The sequence below is a fragment of the Rhinolophus hipposideros genome (assembly GCF_964194185.1).
Source record: "Rhinolophus hipposideros genome assembly, chromosome: 7".
NCBI lineage: Eukaryota > Metazoa > Chordata > Mammalia > Chiroptera > Rhinolophidae > Rhinolophus > Rhinolophus hipposideros.
The window spans coordinates 68,081,804-68,099,264 of NC_138053.1; the positions used below are offsets into that span (position 1 = coordinate 68,081,804).

General features: G+C 35.8%; 1 protein-coding gene across 1 annotated transcript in view; it reads right to left on the bottom strand.

The window, feature by feature from the left end:
- ITGA2 (integrin subunit alpha 2) overlaps positions 1 to 17,461 on the bottom strand; it is an 89,030-nt gene that overhangs the window by 30,825 nt on the left and 40,744 nt on the right. Inside the window, exons 4-12 of the mRNA XM_081053329.1 lie at positions 17,131 to 17,222; positions 13,825 to 13,939; positions 13,525 to 13,652; positions 9,618 to 9,766; positions 6,120 to 6,270; positions 5,678 to 5,843; positions 3,100 to 3,176; positions 1,196 to 1,334; positions 96 to 241 (exon numbers count right to left, since the gene is read on the bottom strand). Coding sequence (XP_080909455.1) covers positions 96 to 241; positions 1,196 to 1,334; positions 3,100 to 3,176; positions 5,678 to 5,843; positions 6,120 to 6,270; positions 9,618 to 9,766; positions 13,525 to 13,652; positions 13,825 to 13,939; positions 17,131 to 17,222 — 1,163 coding nt within the window. The remainder of the gene's footprint in view (positions 1 to 95; positions 242 to 1,195; positions 1,335 to 3,099; positions 3,177 to 5,677; positions 5,844 to 6,119; positions 6,271 to 9,617; positions 9,767 to 13,524; positions 13,653 to 13,824; positions 13,940 to 17,130; positions 17,223 to 17,461) is intronic.

A 17,461-nucleotide genomic window follows, 5' to 3' on the forward strand; every position in this document is an offset into this window, starting at 1 on the left:
CAGTAAATGGTAGTTTTCATTTCTACCAGCTTCCCACTCCCAACCTGCCCAGTTGTCCCTAAAATTAATTTTACCTGCTAAGCAATGGACTTTACCTGGTCACCTCTGTGAGCCTGAATAACTGTGACATTGCCGTTCTCGTTGACACTATACAGCACTATCTGGCCAGTATAATTTGCTCGAGGGGCACCAGCAACAAAGTGGATGCTTTTTCCAGTAGAAATTGCAGCCACAGAATAACCTAGAAAGAAGGAGTTACAGAGTAGGTACCATTGAATATCTCAGCCAGACAGGCCTGCAGAGTTAGTAGAGATGATCGAGGTCCTTTCTCGTTAGGTGTGATGCACAGTTTCTGGTGTCCTGAGCATATCATCACGGGCACGTCTTCCTTTTTCTAAGGTGAACTGCTTCTGCCCTTTGACTGTCCTGCATAGGTGGACATCTACCTATAAAGGTAGACCCTAGAACCCTAGATTCTGGGTTGTTCCCATCAGCCACTCATGAATCCGGCATTCAACAAATATTTCTTTAATGAATAGCTAAATGAATTCAAAAGGCAATATTGCACGGTGGAAAGAACATAGGCGTTAGAGTCAGACAATTCCAGGTTCAAATTCTGGATTTACCACTTACTAAGTTGTTCACATTTTTAGGCAAGGCATTAACCTCATTGACTCTCAAAGGTACAATGGGGATAATACTTCACTCAAAGAGTTGTTGGGAGGGCTTAAATGTTTACATCAATAGAATAGCCCATTCTATAGTAGTACTCAAAATCGGTAACTGCTTTTTGTAGGAACAAAACTACAAAGAACTGTAAATTAATATAAGACTACTACTAACTGTACTGGCTTTTAGGAACTATTTCCACTTTGAAGAAACACAATTATGTCCCAGCAATAACAACTGCTTGAACAGCCACAATATTCAAACAACTGCTTGAATATTGTGTTAATATTATATGAATATTATTATACTCACTAACAGAAGAGATTAGTGAGTATAATAATAGCATTTCATTAACTGGTTATGGGTGAAGGCCTGATTGGCAAAGAGGCAACATAAATATGTGTCACAAATATAATAAATAGATGACAGTTTAAGGGTTGTTTTGAACTGGTTCTGAGGTTCAACCAGGAGCTGGTTTAAAGGAAGGGAACTTAAATGTGCGGAGCCAAAGGCTGCCATGCCTTACCTAAATATGAACTGTGATTTCTATCTTGCAGAGTTTGGTCAAAGGCTTGTTTAGGAAAGATCAAATGTCCATGAGATGTCTGCTGAACAACAGTTCCACTCCAGTCGTAAGCTCCTACTGCACCCAGCATCAGAATATCCTAAGATAATTAAAAAATGAAGACCATTAAAAACAAACCACCTTTAAATCATAAGAATGCAGGGTAAGCCAACCATTGAAATAAATCATCTTGATTGAAGGAAAAGAAAACTGAGCATGATGAAGTAAAATGATACAAATGTATGTTGATATATCTCAGAACAGTTTTAATCTATTTGTGCCGGACAAGGCTTCTTGAGGGCTGTGCTACCTCAAGCTTTATTTAGTACCACGCATTGTATAGATAAACCTTTGTAATAAGCTGTAGTCACGAGGAGCACATAGCCATCTTCAAATTTGCATTCAAAGGCACATATTTGCAAATGCTGAAGAGCTGTAAGCCTTTAGAAAGGAGTCAGAAAGGAGCCCCCCATCACAGATTCCTAAGAAAAGTCTGGTATGAGGCAGGCTTGAGAAATGGGAAGTGCAGCTGACAGAGGAAGGAAGAGGTCGGGTGGCGCTGCCATCCCACCCATGTCAGACCCATTCTCTTTTCAACTTTCTTCTTCATTCTTCTTGACTACTCCTCAAATGTTCCTCCATCAACTCTATCCTATCCCACTTATTTCAAAACAGCACAGCTACCAAAGGCACTTGTAGCTGTGACATTCAATCTCATGTAAAGAAAACGGCCATAGGGCAGCACTGGTTAGGGGGGAGGGCCAAGGAGATGACTTACTCTGGAGTGACTCAGAGCCCAATCTGAATATTCAAAGCTATAAACCTTCGCAAAAGGATGGGTTGGTCAGGATGGGATTTATTATTTTAAAATTTTTGATCTTAGATATTGGGAAACATGAATGATACAATTTTGGATTGAAAAGTATAAGCCATTAAAAAATAGCAAATAGGGAAATGGTATGTTTTATTTTGAGAATAAGAGACCATGAAACTATGGGAATAATTGTCATAAATCTAGGACTCTGAATCTGGGGAGCAGCAAGGGGCTCAGGAAGTGTACCAAAACCTCAGGAAATTGTGTGCAAAATTCTCTGTGTGTGGATTCATTTATTTTTTTATTTTATTTTATTTTATTTTGAGGGAAAGACCTGCAACTTTTATAAACATCTCTAACAATTGGTGATCCAGAAAAAGTCAGCACCTTTAATTCTAGAGAGAAAATAAGCTGTGTCTGGTCCTTTGTTATGCTGCTCAAATCCTCTGAGTTCATATTTGTCCCTGAATATTTCTTACTGTCGCCTAGCTCTTTGCCTTTTTACTACTGCGCTCATATCTTGAGTAGAGTTAGAATCAGAGGCCAGGGAGATAGATGCTTCTGAGAAAGAAGAGTGGACTTTGGCTAAGCTAAGAAAACTTCCCATCTCACATCTTTCCTCATTCCTTCCTTTTTCAACTATTTTGTGTCTCTGCTCTTAGCAAGGAGATATCATGGCAACTCAGAATTCAACAATGACAGTGATGATGAGTCTGCGTTTTTAACAAACTTTTCCAGTAATTAATTGATTCAAGGGAAATTCCTACAATAATACCTTGAATTAACACAGTGCCTGTTCCCTGGAGCGCTCAAAGGCCTTCTCGTATATTATCTTTTTTTCCCCCCATACAAAACCCCTGTGAAATGGGGAAGGGAAGGCATTATTAACTTTTGTTTTTTGGATTGCAAATCAGCAGCACAAAGAAACTAAGTGATTATGACTAGGAATCAGAACTGTTGATCACTAGATGGCTGTTTTCCCCATTTTATGTATAAGGCCACCGTGCCCAGAATCGTTAAATCATGGCGGGAAGTTATGTGATATACACACGTTTTGAGGGGTGTAATCTGCGCTGAATCCCACTTGTGACATTTCCATCTGGAACTTATCTCCTCCTTGAACAGTACCTGGAAATAGCAGTTTCAAAAATTGTATCATTGTCATCAATTTTAAATCAAATTTTCAAACACACGCACACACGTGCATACACACACAAACACACTGTTCTAGTGTTTACTCAAAAATACAGAGCTGGTAGATTCTGAGAGTAAGAAATCACTAACAAAGTACTCTGCAAATATGGAAACACACAATATTTCCAAGGTATTGTTTGAAGTTGGAACTGTGAATGAAAAAGGAGCCACACACTAAACCTGACATGCTCAGGGGAGGCCAGCCTGGCAGGCCCTACAAACTCAGGGACCACAAGTAACCACACAGGATGGTCTGAACATAAAAATTCCTAACTAAAAGCAGGTCATGGGGGTAGTCACATCCAAGGCCTGCAGCTTCCTTGACAAAAGTCAAGCTTTACCTTAAATAAGCCTGTCTATTGTCTTTTGGCATCAAAGATAACATACCTTTGAAATGTTAGAGTCATCTCCTTTTCCAGACCACTGAGGGTACACCCACTGAACCAGAGCAGGAGACCACAGTCCCCTTATTGTTATCTGTTCCCTAATACCATCTCTTTGTGCTGTAAATGTTAATTATTAATGATGCTGTACCCACCAATGTAAAACAGGTATGTGTCTTTCTGTTTCACTTTTTATCCAATCCCAGAGACTTCCCGGCTTTGCTTTCTCCCACCCCCTTATTCTATCACCAGTGGATTTCACGTAACCCTCCTTACATCTCCTCCTTTGATTCTAATGGAAAAAATAACCTGCAAAACTACCATTCTCCGGAAAATTTTCTCAATCCATTGAGATTTTTGCTTCCCGGCAATTGTCAGTTTGGCTCAAATAAACAAAACAAATCTCTACAGGTTTGGATGTTTCTTACATCAACAGCATTTATCTTGATTATGTATTAATATATTTATTGATATATTTATGCAGTTCCTGATATCAAAGAACACTCAATATATGGGATGAAGTAAAATGAAAACGGAGGTGATGGACTTTAAACAACAAATTATCATTACTAGCTAAGAAACTACGTGAATTTTTAGCTTTTAAATATTGGTACCAATAAATGCACATATGTCTCAGATGCAATGGGAACAGTTCAGCAACTGATCTGTAGTGAAGGCTGTGCTAAACATATTTGGATTCAAGATTGAGCAGGAATTTTACCAACTGGGGATTTTGTCCTCTCTCAGCATATATGCTTGCCTCTGACACTAGAACCATAAGACTCAATTAGTGCTCATTTTCCATACAGTGTAGTCAAAATAGGTAAATCTCACTAATCTTTGCAAAAATAAAGCTAAATTCCTAGACTGCCACTCTAATATAGAGAAGACAAACTGTATCACACAACATGGTAACTTATTCAGAAGGTGTAATAACTTATGCAAGATGAGTTGAGATGATTTTTAATAAAGTAGAGCAGTGTTCCCCCAAAATCCATACTAGCAGATAATACATGAAATCATTTCTAGTTAGCTTTTAGACTGCATTACAATTGTTCATATTCATGCCACCACAAACAACCACAATTATTACAATAGGTAGCCAAATAATTTTTTATTTTCTCAGGGCACATTAGATTTTGAGGATGATTTAAAGAACTTAGAAGCACCACAGGATGTTTAAGAACTAACATAACTTTTGGGGTAGAAATTTCCAGTGGATAATCAGGAGATGAAGATATGACTGAGCAATGAGTACTGAAATTATGCAATCCCCTTGGACCCAATTTCAGAAGCAGTTCACGATGCACATAGTAGGTGCTCAATAAAATATGCTCTTTATTGCTGAAAGTTATTTAGGAAAACCATCAGGATGCAGGATGTGGGTCATGTGGGACTTTTTACTCAGTATGTTCCAGTCTTCCATATAATGAGTTCTTGAACGTGAGATATTTCTACACTGACTAGATCTTCCAAGGCCATATAAGTAAATTACTGTAGAACTGGTAAATGTTTCCTCAAAATCTGAACTACTAAAAATCTTCACTATATTTTTTTAATTTTAAAGTATACATGTTTTTGTAAACAAATTCAAGAATTTCAGAAATTATATAACAGTATAAAAAAAGGAAAACTTTTTATGATTATAGAACTACTAGTGCAAAAAGGTAAAACTATTTATGATTATAATAAATATTATTAAATTGCCCCTCAAAATGTTATACAATTTATAATCTGATCAACAGTATATGAGATTTTTGATTCCCCGTAATCTCTCCAAGATTAGACATTATTTGCTATCTTTTAGGTACAAAGTACAGTTGATTTATTTTTTAAAATAATTACGGAAATTGAGGCGATTTTCTTATGTTTATTGGTCATTGGTGTTTTATCTTTTATAAAATACTTATTCATGTTCTTTGCCTATTTTTCTAACTGATTTATAAGAGTTCTTTTCATACAAGGCATACAAGTTAACATTAATAGAGAAAATAGGTGGTAATAAAATCAAGAATTCTTGTAAAAAGTTTTGGAAAGAAGAAATTCTTTTACCTTCAATGCTGAAAATTTGTTCTCCTATTGTCCCAGCCTTTTCTAGTAGAGCTGCTTCATCAGACACATTGAAAAAGTATCTTTCTGTTGGAATACTGGCGATTGCTTTAATTTCTTTGATTAAATTTTTAGTATCAAGGGCGTTTCTGTTTAAGTACCCAAGAACCTTGAAAAGAGAGGAAAAAAAGGTCATTACTGCTATACTCCAATTATCTAATTAGCACTTTCTGGGCTATTTCTGAACACAGTAGGTTCTCTGGAGGATTAAATCCACATCCCCTTGCTTGATGGTACTGAAAATCAGCAAGAAGCAGGGATAGAGTAAAAAATGTTTTTAATATAAAGCTTTGAGAGCCAATGAGAAAGGCAATCTTAGGAAGTGATGTTACAAAGAAACATTTATCCATCAACTGAGAGACAGTTAAAAAGAAAATCCACTTACTGCAATGCCAAACCTCAGTATATTGTCATTGTTACATTGATCGATCACGGTTTTCAACTTTGAACCATCATGTGATTCGCCATCAGTTACAACCACCATTACTTTGGTAGCACCTGGTCGTCCACCAACAGATGTTGCATAAGCGAAATCTCTGTGGTAGATAAAATTAAATATTCACTATCAAAAGATGAAGTTAATATGTGGTCCTCTGGTGAGAAATATAAATATGAAACTGACTTCTTTAAGCATAACCTACAGTGACTTAGGCATCCTCTCCATGTCAGTTCTGTAGATATATTTAAGTACATTCTACTTATGGTTTGTAGAGAAACATAAAAATATAAGTCTTGCTTGGCATTAAAAATAATGTCCATGGCTTCCATGGTATGTATATGTATTACTTGCATGTACATATTTATATCAGGAATCCTTAAACTTTATTACCTTTTGATAAGAAAATTAAATTCACTAATACTATTTTTTTAGTTGTTTTTTATTATTAGTTTCAGGTGTACAAAACAACATAATGATTAGACATCTATTCCCCTCACAAAGTGATAACCCAGTCTACTATCCCTCTAACATTATATATAACTGTTACTACACCATTTACTATATTCCCGGTGCTGTACTTTACATCCTGTGATATATATATATTTAAAACTATAGTTGACATTCAGTCCTATTCTATATCAGCTTCAGGTGTACAGTGTATCGTCAGACATCTACACAATCTATGAAGTGATCCCCCCATAAGTCCAGTATCCACCTGGCACCCTACATAATCTATGCAACATTATTGATTATATTCCCCATCCTATAAGCAAATCATAAATAAATAAATTCACTAATACTAATCAATAGCACAAAGATATTCCTGTCATAAATTTTACTCATTGAATTTGCATCATTTACTTTTTCAACACAATTTTTTTTAAGTAATAGATACACATGTTAAAAAAAAAATCAAAGCATTTGGAAACACATAAAACAAAAATTTGATACCAAGCCCCTATTCCAAAGGTACTCATTATTATCATTTTATGTTTCCTTCTAGAAAATGTTTTATGTAGGTATATATCAGAGTTTATCCCTTGAATCCTTACAAGAATGGAAGCATATTCTATATAGTTGCTTTTCATTTTGATAGAGATCTTTCCATACCGGCACATATGATGCCTTTGTTTTTTTTGTTTTTTTTTTTAACAACAGTATAATATGGCTTTGTTTGGAGGCATCATAGCTTATTTAACAAATTCCCCATTATTGGGCATTTAGGGCACTTTGAATTTTTTAAGTACTTAATGTCCTTGTGTATATATCTTGGCATACATTTTCAAATGTGTGTATATATATATATATATGTGTATATATATATATATATATGATAAAATAACTGTAACAAAGGATATAGATTTTCTAGTTTTGATAGATAATGTCAAATTGACTTTCAAAAACTTCAAGGAATTTATATTACCATCAGGGTACAACAATACATTTCACCACCTCCTTTCCTTAACAGTGACGATTATTAAACTTCTTAATTTGGGACATTCTGAGAAGTGGCAAATAATATATATCTGCAGTTTTAATATGCATTTTTTTCCATATGAAGGGATAATGAGCACTTTATATGTTTATTAACGATTTGAATATCTTTTTCTATGAACTTGATACTTCTTTATCTTTGCCCATTTTTCTTTGTAGTCATCATTTTCTTAATGATTAGTAAGATCTTTTGTTAATAAAGAAAATTATCCAGGCATATATACCGTAAATAATTTCAACTCATTAATCATCTTTTGAATTTTAGTGATATTACTTCTGTACAGAATTTTATATTTTGATATAATCAAACCCATTAACTTTTTCTGTGGGTCTTTTATATTTGACATGGTGTTTTAAAAGGACTTCTTATTTCTTAGCCTTTTTTTTTTTAATCACCCAAGTTCTGTCATAGTTCTTCAAGACATATAGGGAGAGTCACCAGTTTATAGAAACATTAACTAAAATATACACACAGAGAAAAGAAGGTGCAAATACAAGGAAATTCAGAAACAGAAATGACAGGATGTGGTGACGGATCAGATGCGAAATCTAAGGAGACACAGAAAGAATACAGAAAGCCATCAAGTTTTTAGTCTTAATGACTGGTGGAATAGGCAGTAGCATGAATCGAAATAACAAAGTCATGAGGAAGGGTAGGGAAAAGAATAAGGCCAGTTTAGGATCTATTGAATTTGAAAAGTGAGCCAACACTCAGTATCATCTGGGTCCCTGTGTGAATTTTGGGAGCGTTCAGAACGGACATAGCAATGGGGTAGTCTATACAGGACTGACACTAATACTGTGAAAATGGGTACAATGCCTAAGAAAAAAGGGCTATAATTAAAAGAGGGCTCTGTTTAGTGAAAGAAAAATAGGAAAAGGAGCCAGTGAAGAGGCAAAATTGTTGACGAAAATTTTGGAAGGGATTCTAGAAGTTTGTGGTGTCATGGCAACAGAAGCAGAAATAGCAGTGTGTGCTCATCATCACCGAATGTTCAAGAGAAGCTAACAAGGGTGAGGCTTGAGGAGGACCAGTGTGTTGTTGGGTGATTAAGGGGCCACGTTTACCTGGTGGCAGAGCCATGTGTTTCAAGAAGTGGAGGGAGGGAGTATAGACACTTCTTTCAAGTAATTAATGGAAAGAAGGAATAAGAAAGAAGAGGTGAACAACAAGATGAAAAAGGCAGGAAGTAGGTTTAAGGGAAGGTGTGCTGATTGTTGTCATTTTTTTTTAATCTTCATTTTTTAAAAAAAAATATTTTTTTTATTAGTCTAGTGTACGAAACAATGTAATAGTTAGACATTTATCATTTGTATCCCTCACACAGTGATAACCCCTTTCCCCCAATAGGAGAGTGTTTAGCATTTTTGTAAAGGCATCTGATTAGAGCAGAATAAAGGACAAGGTCGAAAAGAGAGAAACTGAGCTAAGAATTAGGAGAGTGCTATATAGTTGTAAAATCCACGTTGCTCCAGATTGTAATGAGTATTATAAACCCATTCAATTCGATTCAGACTCCTAGGTCATTAACATTTAAGATTCTATGGCCATTCTTAATTAGCATGAAATGCTTCATTAGCTCAAGTTGTTTGTAGCCATGATGAATATTAACAAATACTTCCAAATTGCTGTTTCATGATAAATATTAACAAATACTTCCAGATTGCCCTGTTTCCTACTGTTTTAACCTAAATTCTTTTAGTTTCATTTATGTCATATAAAATCTTAAAAACTCATGAAAAATTTCATGAAAATCCTAGAAATCAAAGATTTTTAAATTATATGTCCTATTGCTTTCTCAAAGTGTTTAAGTTACAGAATGTTTAAACTTTATTATTTCTGATTTAAATGTGGATACCAGGTATATTATTTTTCTTTGTCTTTTCTTTTTGTTATTTATAAGAACTTCTATTTTATCAAAATATTGGCCCATTAGCTTCATAACTTACCTTGCATACTGAATTGCTTTGAATGTATTTGTGAGGTCCCCACCATGTTGGAATGTCTGGGATGTTGCTGTAATCATTTTAGCTTTTGTTTTATAAGTGTTCAGATTAAACACAACTCTTGGATTATTGGCATACTGAATTAATCCCACCTGCAAGAGAGCAGAAGTTTATTAAAGAGTTGTCATTAAGTTATAAATCATTTCTATTTAACCAATAGAATGAAAATCAAAAGTGCATCTAGACTCTGACTTAAGGGAATCAATTCCGACTTTGTTCATAAGAAGTTATTTTTCTGCCAATGGAATGACTTTGTTAGAGGCTGTAAATGTACAGTAGCAGTACTTATTGATAAGCAAGATGAAGTACTATTGTGTATAATTTGGTTCTCAAGTGTTATAGGTGTAAAATTTTAAGCATTGTCCTATACTATTTTAATATGGATAATTATTAGAATAAAGTTCATAAGAGGAAAATTAAAATGATATAATTTCTAAATTAACAATGGATATAAACATGTAAAGAATTATAAGAAGTCATAGATTGAAGATTACATCTCATCAATTGAGGATAACTATAAAATAAACAAAGAATTAGAGTTAAATACAAGAAAAAACAATGCAGTCAATTTGGATGTATTTATTGTGCTGCATTTCCTCTAATCACAGGAGGAAAGATGCTCTAGATGCATGTGAGGCCAGAGTTTCTGGCCTTCTGAGAAAACGCCATTCCAGAGAATGATTTGAGAGAACTGAGAAACAGAATAACTTCTGAGCAAGATATTCAGGCACATAATCCTAATCCTTCATATCAAGACAGTCAAACACTTCTGTTAATGACTTTGTCCTCAGCATTGATCACTTTCTATGCCTAGGACTTGGGACTTCCAGAGCAGGAAGTGGCAATAAGACATCAGAGGTAAAAGTGTCTCTAAAATATAGGTCAGCATATACGGAAGATGGAAGGGGCAAGGCCTGGATTTCTGAGTTTAATCAGCTACTTTTGCTAGGAAGGCAGTTGACCAGCCACTGGGTAGATGGCAAAAATATGATAGTACTTAGTCCCTCCCTTTAGGATAAGTTGGAGAGAAGAAAGGATCAAAAATAACTCTGATAAGGGATTAATATCACAAATCTATAAAAAACTTACTCAACTCAACTCCAAAAAACAAACAACCCAATTAAAAAATGGGCAGAGGACTTGAGGAGACATTTTTCTAAAAAGGACATACAGAAGGCAAGAAGACATATGCAGAAATGCTCAACCTCACTAACCATCAGAGAAATGCAAATAAAAACCACAATGAGATACTACCTCACCCCAGTCAAAATGGCTATCATCAGTAAATCAACAAACAACAAATGCTGGCGCGGATGTGGAGAAAAGGGAATGCTAGTGCACTGTTGGTGGGATTGCAGATTAGTGCAGCCACTATGGAAAACAGTATGGAGGTATCTCAGGAATCTGAAAATGGAACTACCCTATGATCCAGTAATTCCACTCCTAGGCATCTACCCGGAGAAATCCAAAACTCCAATTCAAAAATCTGTATGCACTCCTATGTTTATTGCAGCACTTTACACAATAGCCAAGATATGGAAACAACCGAAATGCCCATCGGTCGATGACTGGATTAAGAAGCTGTGGTACATTTATACAATGGAGTATTATGCAGCCATAAAGAAAAAAGAAATCTTATCATTTGCAACAACATGGATGGATCTAGAGAACATTATGTTAAGTGAAATAAGTCAGAAAGAGAAAGACAAGTACCATATGATCTCACTTATATGCGGAATCTAAAGAAAAGAATATGTGTATGAACTAATCAGAAACAGTTTTGGGGACACAAAAAACCGAGAGTTGTTAGATGGGCGGGGGGGAGGGGGTTGGGGACGGGGGGAAGGGTGAAGGGATTGGGGGGCGGCTGGTGACCACAGGATGGCCTCAGGGTTTTTTGAGAATTACTTTGGGGAACTTATTCAATAGTGTTTGGGGATTTTGTTGAGTGTCCGATGGACATGTGTCCTGTTTGGGAGACCATCTCAGGGATGCTGTGGATGCCTGGTCATGGCATTGTACACCAGAGGCTGGACATTAATGAATGCCAACTATAATTTTATGTGTATAATGTGATGGCTCGGTGTGAGGTCGGGGTGGTGGTGGATGCGGGGAGGGGGGTTCACGGTGTGAGGGATGTAAAAATAAAATAAAATAAAATAAAACTAAAAAAAAAAAAAGAAAGAAAGCAAATGAGGATGTAAAAAAAATGTATTTAAGGAAGAAATTCTGACTCCCTTTTTGAGATCTGCATGTTTTTGTATGTGGTGGGAAAGGAAATGGTGAGTTAATCAAAATCTTCATCTCAATGACATGTTGACCTTTTATTTTTAATACCCTAATAGCAGTTACTTTAATATAAAGGTTCATGTCATCAAGGAACAAGCAAATTTGTGGAAAAGAAAAAATAAAATTCATTTTGTATTTTTAATATAAAAAAAAATAAAATAACTCTGAGGATTTCAAAGTCTAGCATGAGAGGAAGATGGTTGTAACTCCCATGACATGACCCTGGAACTTCTGTGTAAGAAAGGGGAAGGCTAATGAGAGGATTTAAAGAAATGTGGTATATTAAGACTTACAGAAACGTCACATTTAGAAAGCAATAAGAGGACTAAGTAAAACCACCTCTAGAGATGATGAAGAAGATACATTGGGATAGGATGACAAGAGGATGGGGACCGTGCGTTTCATACTACAGACTATCAAAATAAGTCATGTTATGGGGGTAATTCATTTAGAGACAGAGAAAATAAGCAGATGCATAGGAAAACTTCTCTTAAGAGTGGCCTTACCAGTGAAGTGATACTCTCCAGAAACCAGAGCTATACCTAGTCTTATTTAACAGAATTTTCTGGTGAAAACCCACACTGAAACCTCCAAAGTTTTGGGAGACATTAATGTCCTTGTGGTATTCAGAAGCAATGTCAATAGGAAAAAAGTATAACAAGATTATAGAATATTGTGTAGGAAAACAGAAAAGCAAACGTCAATATAGATAACTGCAAAGTATTTGGAGGAAAATGTTCCAACAATTGTTACTAGATGTTGAACACTGGAGAATCATATGCAACACAAGAAGATACACTGGTAACTCTGTGAACTGGTCCTTGTTGATACTGGTTCAATGTACTGCTACAATGCACTGACCCATGAAATAGCAGATCTAATAAGAAAGAAAGAAAAACAACTCCAGAGCTTTAAAAATAAAATGCTAGTTAGTTTTACAGAAGCATGAAGCTTCTGCTCCCGAGTTTTGGTTGCCTACCTCAAGAAGACAGAAAAGCAAATTAAAGATTCCATAAAATATAGAGAGCTATATTGATGAAAAGACCTGTCCTGTGTAGCGGAAAAAATAAAAAGGAAGTTAGGCTCGAATATGATAAAAGATGATGAAATAATAAGTGGTAGAATTATACTATCTACAAACTTATGTACAAAAATCCCAGAATTCAACAATAATTGTTTTACCAGCAAGGAGTAAACAAAAGAAATTCATTACTTGTCCAAGTGGGTGTAAAGAAAAAAATACATATTGGATTGTAAAATTTACTGATAAATTATGAGTTAGAAGAGGAAACAATAAAGAAGTAAAGAGGATTAAAATGCTATATTCCGTGTCAATGCCTGTGTCAGAAATAGAAATCTAAACTCAAAGACCAGCATTGGGCAAAGTCATACATGAATAACTCAATGTAGTACAAGTATCAATTAACTTTCAAGATTACCATTATAGTCGTATGCAATTAATATGGGGATTTGACAAATGTGAAAATTAAGACCTCATCTCTAACAATATTTTCTCAGAAAGAAAGCTGTGGGTTAATTTATGGATTATTGATGTCCATACCTGTGTTTTTGTGGGGCCTATATCCAGGCCTTGTACAAATTTTTCCAAAAAATTCTTTACTGCCTCCCAGGGATAGATACTGTTTGATTCATCACATACAACCACAACATCTATGAAGGAAGGGCAGGCTACATAGAGGATGATAAGAGAAACAGATTTCCATAGGTAAGTCAGACTTCACGCACATATGAAAATGAGACTTAAAATAGAGTTGAGGGGTTGGGTGGCACTCATTGATAAATGTTTTCCCTTCTTTTAATGCAAGGCATTGCTCCCACCCTCTGCACATTCTTAACTTACTCTGCACTGCTGGGGAAAAGCTGGCCAAGTGTTGAAAATCAGGACTGACGTCGGAACAAACTCCAGTTGTGTAATATTGACTTCCGCACTGCTGTGCCCACAAAGGACCACATGTCTTCAAAAACATGAGAACAATGAGAGACAAAACACGGGTGATGTTAGCCCTCTACCTTCCCATTTGTGAAACTCAAAAATCATTTCTATTCTTTCACAAGACAGTAAGAATTGTCAACTCTTGAAACTAACAGGTAAATTCCTTTGAGTGAAAGTGAGCCAGAGCCAGCAGAAGTGAGGAAGATGGCAGATATACAGTGCCCAGTGGTAAGTCTCTTCAGGGCAGAGGGGCACTGGGACTGTCAGGGGCAGGTGTCTGTGGAGGCAGGAGCCTATCGGGTCACCCAGCAAACCAGAGCAAAGGGGTGCTTTCCTTCCAGAGAACACCCAGAAGAAAGATGAGTGTGAAGTTCATTTCTTATCTCTCAGTTACCTGGGTCTCAGGTGTTTCATCTGTAAAATGAGGATAATCATGTCTTCTATTTTTTTTAAAGTTGTTGTGAAGATTAAATGGGTTGATAGGTATAGAAGAGTTAGAATAGTGCTGGGTAAATGGGAAGTGATATATAATTGTTAGCTAGCATCCTCTTATCCCTTCCAGGTGTACTACTGTGTTTCCCCGAAAATAAGACCTAACTGGAAAATAAGCCCTAGCATGATTTTTCAGGATGACATCCCCTGAACATAAGCCTTAATGTGTCTTTTGGAGCAAATATTAATATAAGACCCGGTCTGGTTTTGGGGGAAACACGGTATTCAGTAGAAACCATAAACCCAAATGTGTTCGAGGGCCAGGTAGGAAACCTACAAGGGTGCTTGGGGCCAGGTAGACAGCAAGGTGCATGAAGAGCCCATGCGTTATATTCAGGGACAGCTCCTGCGGCTCCTGCCCACTGATTGGTATGAAACAGGCTTGGTGCTGCCAGAACTCCCAAATTTTCAAGGAGAGTCAGCGAGGACAAATTTTGTGTGACAATCCCCAGTTTTAAAAAACAACAACAACACTCTGTATGTTAAACAAATACAAATGAGGTCCAGGAACTGCCAGTTTTTAACTTTGCTATAAAAGATTTCTTTGAGAACTTCAGAACACTGATTTCCAATCCTGGAAACCTTTAGTCAACGCAGGCTGGCACTGTGTCTTCTTGCCCACATCATATGTGCTTCAGTTCTTCATCTCCCCATTAACCCAATCCCAAGTCTCCCCTTTTCAGCAGCCCTTAAATGCCAAGGACTCTTGATTAAATCATGGCTAAAGCACACTGGAAATATTAGATCAAATAATATTAAAATCATTAGATGTAAAAGGGAAGAAAATGGGAAAGAGAAGTCAAGCCAAGATCTTAAACATCTATCTACAAAGTTTGACATTATGGTGAGCTGTGGAGTGGTTATTAAAATTGAACGGAAAAGAGTGGACTTGCAAAAAGCTATTGGAAAAACAAAAGGAAATTTATCTGACCCAGTTTAATTGTTGGTAGCTTAAAGGAGAAGAAAGCAGCTGTAGTCAGATTTCATGCTCAATGATCAACGCTAGTTCCCCCCCCCCAATAAAACTGGTTCATTTTGCCAATTAGGGGGAAATCATAATTGATGCCTTTGGTAGTTTATCAAACAACAAACACCAATTATTGGTTCTTATATCTCCATCCCCAAGTTGTTTTTTTCTAATCACCATGGAAAATAATAACTCATGAAATATTCAAAAAATTATTTCTTTTGCTTTAAAAGCAATGGAAAACAGCATTAAGAAATTGAAATTAGAATATGCCAATTGTTAATGCCAAAACTACATTCCTGCTTAAAGCCCAGAACTTTAAGAAGATTCAAAAAAATGTGATGATTGTCAGTCTTTTCCAAATAATTCTTAAGAGTATCTTAAGGTTTTGATCTTTTAGGTATGTAAAGGAAGTTTTGGCTTTTTTCTTTCTTCTTTCTTTTTCCCCCTCTCCTTCCCTGCTACCTCCCTCTCCCTCTCTGCTCCCTACTTTGTTAAATTAATCTCTCAAATTCTCATGCAATTTTATTTTACTCTATCTGAAGTTACAGGTTAAAAACTTTTGAAGTACATTCTCTAATCCCTATATCTCAATATATTTCTCTTTCTGAATTTATTCAACTTTAAAAACAACCAAGCAAATAAAAAAGATGAAAGTGATTCTATTATAAGGACTTTGGAATATTATAAACCGTAAAAATTCATTGCAATATTCATTTATGCACTGATGGAACACATATTATAAGCAATACTTAATTTACTTAGTGGGCCAAAGTCTGTCTGAATACTAATATCTGTTAGTGAAAAGATGAATGATATTGTTCAAAATTGATTACAGTTTAGAATAATCCAGTTATACTTGTACACATAGACTTCTAGGTTAGCATGTCAATGGTATAGCTATAACTAATGAGATGTTCAAATAAGCTTTCTAAGACTATTTTAACATGGTGATACATCTAGGATATGCTGGTGGAAATGTCTAATAAAATTGGCTTTTCATTTGCCGTTAAACTTTTTTTTGATGTGCAAAGGTTTTAATTTTATTATAGTCAAATCTTTTCAACAATTTCCTATATTATTTCTTCTGTTAGTTCTAAACTCAGAAATTCTTCCCTCAGAAAATTTCTACTTACTTCTACTTTGATATATTAACTCTTTAATTCACTTGAAAGTATAGTTGGATATGCAAGTTATTAACCAACTAATTGTCCCAACTTGTTAAATAAGGCAATCCATTTCACTGATTTGTGATGTCTTTTCACAATATTCTAGAAACAAAGTGAAAGTAACCCTAACATAAAATAAGATGAGAGACCGAGCTATGCCTTCAATAATATCAGATTAGCCAAAAGTTAGAGGAAATGATTAAAAACAAAAATACTTTTTGGATTTGAAACCTACTTCCTGAATTAGTGGTAACCTATCTTGAATGTTCTTAGAGGAAGGAGAAATGAGACCTGGAATTCTGCTGTTATCAACAAAACCAGGCACATTTTCCAAGAGCAAGGAATTGATGCCACTTTTGTTCCCCTTTTCCAAAACACTCTGTGGCGATGGTTTTTGCTGAATATCTTCAGAAGCCTACACATCAACAGAGTGCTATTTCACGTTAGATAGCTACATAGCATGACTGACCAAAAAGCAAGCTCTAACATTTACACCTGAAGATTTGAATTGACAGGAGGGATGGTGAGAGACACCAACTTCGTACTTTCTTGAGGGGAATGAAGGTTTGAAAAGTAAACACTCACGAGAAATCCTCCGGTTCCCACGTTCCTTGTAAGTGTCAAGCCAAGGCTCATGTTGGTTTTCATCTCAGTAACATTGGGAATGCTCGTGAAAGCTTTCAAAGGGAAAAAAAGTTTAAAGAGCGACTAAATTTTTACCATATATTTAAAGTTGTTAAAAGAAACCTACACACACTCATGTGTATATACAGCATGAGATTTAGTGTAATTTCTCCAGGTGCTTGAATTATATATCGTCAAATATAACGAAATGAGAGGCCTCAGTGATCAGGGAGCTCCTGTAAACACGTGAGGCTGCAGATGTTAAGATACTAATGGGTAGGGTGTGAAGAGG